The sequence below is a fragment of the Triticum urartu genome, unplaced genomic scaffold (assembly GCF_003073215.2).
Source record: "Triticum urartu cultivar G1812 unplaced genomic scaffold, Tu2.1 TuUngrouped_contig_6616, whole genome shotgun sequence".
NCBI classification, from domain to species: Eukaryota; Viridiplantae; Streptophyta; class Magnoliopsida; order Poales; family Poaceae; genus Triticum; species Triticum urartu.
Window position 1 is genome coordinate 1,933 of NW_024117391.1, and position 3,535 is coordinate 5,467.

Consider the following 3,535-nt stretch of genomic DNA (forward strand, 5'->3'; position numbering starts at 1 on the left):
CATGTACATAACAAGTCACGTTACAACTCAACATGATCATGCACCAAGGTCACCTCGTTGAGATGTGGTGCAGGAGATAACAGGCCTTCCCATTTCATCGACCCGGATTTGTGGGGAATCGCCGAACAATTTGCCCACACGCAGTAACAGTCTGCAAGCGATCAGAAAGGGCATTCTCAAGCCATTTATGATCACAATTTCCACACGTGATGAAGATGAGAATATTCTCAAGATCTAAATAAGGATGGATAGTCTAGCTTGGAGCTGTGTCAGGAAAATATGTATGTTGGTACTTCCTTTTGCTGTAAACGATACTCAAATTCCAGACCGTCAAATTTTACAACTGACACAACCATCGTCATCAACTCTATGCACAAAAATCATCCCATTTCTACACTTGCACCACCACAGCACATCCAGCCTGGTCTAGCAAGAAACCATAGCTTCACTATACTGTCTGTTGAAGGGTTGGCCATGCAGCCTCCTCGTCGTTGTTGTAGCCATTAACAAGAAAATAAACGCAGTTCTTCTGCCAGCCTTGGTTATAAGGATTCCTGAAGCGTCCATCAGGCCCACGAAGATAAGTGTAGCGCGACTGGTTTGCGGCCTCATTAGTTGTGAGATTCCTCGCTATCTGCATCAAACATGGCATGTAATGGGTAAGCACATGTTATGTAAAGCCTGACGGTGTTCCGTCTTGGGTCTTTCTAGCATATTAGGGACAAATGGGAGAATCAATATGGGACTGCTGAGTGATAAGCAGAGATTCTCTTGTGTCATGAACTATATAGCAAGGTTGGAAGTGTTGCAGGCATAAAATACAAGTCTATGCACTTATGCTTCTTTGCTATTCCCGTTGTAGAAAATGTCAGGCCATAATAATAGAACAATGCATGCAAACCTAATGTGTGGAACAAGTCGGCGTGATAAACCAATATTGCAGCAAAGTCCTACGCAATTAGTCAACAAGGCAGCTTACCATTACTGCTTGTGCCACCATCAAAATAAGAGCTCCAGTTAATAAGAAAATATCCATGAACATGAACAATACAGCACCAGGATGTTTTGTCACCATGAAGTGAGTCCACGACTCAGAAGATGAGAGTATAATGGGCTCCGTCCAAAGTCCTGTCGTCAGATGTCCATGAACTGTTACTACACTATTAAAAGAAATGAACGTATATTCACTATGTCTCCTTACTGTGGAATCCAACGGCAGCACCGAGAAGGGTTGTAGCTATCCCCATACAAAGAAACACCAAAAAGTCCCACTTATTTCTCTATAAACAAAACATATGTTAGTTATACGGAGATCCATAAGATCTGATGCAAAATACAGTTGAACATAAGGCATGCGTATTCTTTATTTTTAAGTTCAAAAGGAAGCACTTTAAATATCAACTGCAGTCAGATTTGAAAATGAATTCCATAGTCCCCAGCTATAGCAAAGTATATATAACATAATAAAATGTTCTCTCAATAATTTCCAGAGTCTACGAATAAGAACAAGCAGCACGATGCACCAATGCACAAAATTACTGCCCCCTATTTAGTCAATGGGACATTCCAAGAATATTTCCTGCTACAGCTGGAACAGCACGTCAGGGATTAATGCCCCTTTTGCTAAAGAGTACGGTACATTTGGCTCCATAACTTAAAATGAAGCATTTCATGAAACAATTGGATAATGGAAAAGCGCTAGCTAAGAGTAAAGTACATTATGGTTAACTTGAATAATTTGCAACTACCACTGGTACAGCCCGATGTGAAGTTTTCTATTCTAATAGAAGATAAGAGTAAAGTTGAAAACTTTAACTAGATTCAAACTCGACATATCCACATCTTATACCTTCCCAACACAATTTGATATCCAGGGGCAGTGATGGTCAAACTGTTCAACACACTGCTTACAAATTGGACAATGTTTGGAGCGCACAGGGCGAACTATCTGGTAAGTACAATTACTAAAAAATTAGTCTGGTAACAATAAGATGCAGTAGCATCAATGACATAAGAAAAACAATGGAGAACCTTATGTAGCTACGTTCGCATGATATATTTTAAAAATAAAATGTCGTGTCAATATGAATATCCAAGAGAAAATAGTAAAAATGAAAAGTAAAGTGAAAATGGAAGTAAACTACAACATTATAATACCTTGCAAGTAGGGCATAGCTGAGACCAATTGCCTGTAAAAGTAGAGGAACTAAGATCAATCCCCATGAGTAGTTCCTGCAAGTATAACACAGCTCAGTAATGATGCTGAAGATATTGAAGAAAAGTCCCTAAGAATATGACGTAAGTGCTGAGTACAAAATATTCAGTACAGATGCTCACGTTACCAGAGAGAAATACAACTGAAAATAATCTACTTCTCAGATGGCATCTAGTGGTTGCTGCCCACAGCAGCCCTGCCAACCCATCGGTATGCCAAAATATTGGCGACCGATTCGACCACCAGCATCTCGCCCAGGAATCGGCTATCAAATGAACTGGAAAGAGACAATGGGCCTTGGCAAGCCAAAATTTTGGAGCCCAGCCAAACGGATACCAATACAGCGGTCAACGCCAAAAAAATGGCTGGGCAGCTCAGGGTAGCGATCCAAACAGACCCCTAGTGTCACGACCCAAGCTCCAGAGAGCGTAGTCGTGAGGAGGCTGTTGTGCCGTAGCGTGGAGAGGTGGGCAAGAGGGTTGGTGGAGGTGAACCTCTGTTTTCTGGTTTTCCTCAGCACTTAAGGTGTACACGGCTGTCCAGTATATGGACAACAGGTACTTGATTCCCAAGTTGGATCAGACCCTTTCCTAGCAAAACTTCTCCCATGTCAAGTTTGATCTACCCCGACCTCTCCTGACATTATCAGCACGTGTAACCATCCACAATGCACTGACACTTCGGGAGGCCTATTGTATATGCCCAAACCATCTCAGTTGATGTTGGACAAGCTTCTCTTCAATTGGTGCTACCTCAACTCTATCGCGTATATCATCTATCCGAACCGATCCTTGTGTGGCCACATGCGCATCTCTGCTACACTAACTGTTGGACATGTCGCCTTTTAATTAGCAGCACCATACAACATTGCAGGTCGAATCGCCGTCTTGTATGTTAAGAGTTATATTTTGTCCACCCATAGTGTATTTTCCCCATTTTATAGGGGTTTCCTTGTATAGGGGTTTCCTGCATATTTACCACCTCTACATGTATATATACATATTGACCGTTGGCCCTCGGGAAATACAAGTTGCGTATATCCTAACATGGTATTAAAGTCCTAGTGTTTTTTTTTTGCAAGCACAACTCGTGCTGAGATTCAATTTTGCGCCGTCCATCGCTGCTCCTCTTCTTCGCACCACCGCGTTACTGCTCCTCTTCCCCAATTGCGCCACCGTGCTACTGCTCCCTGTCCTTATCAACCCCTGCTGACGCCGCTCCATTGCAAACGACAGCCTGTCCAGCAGCCGCCTCTCAGATCGACTTACGCGAAGCCCACCTCCAGGCCGCCGGCTGAGTTAGAGAAGCCAGCCACAGTTG

The 3,535-nt window shown here is 42.8% G+C and overlaps 1 protein-coding gene across 1 annotated transcript; it reads right to left on the reverse strand.

Annotated features, from left to right (window-relative positions):
* Positions 1 to 210: 210 nt before the first annotated feature.
* LOC125530868 (probable protein S-acyltransferase 23) lies at positions 211 to 2,232 on the reverse strand (the record flags this gene model as incomplete). The annotated part of the gene is given in 5 exon segments (XM_048695282.1): positions 211 to 634; positions 980 to 1,128; positions 1,202 to 1,280; positions 1,850 to 1,948; positions 2,158 to 2,232. Coding segments are annotated over 5 exon segments (588 nt in total), but the record flags the coding sequence as incomplete, so codon positions are not given.
* Between the last annotated feature and the right edge of the window lie 1,303 nt (positions 2,233 to 3,535).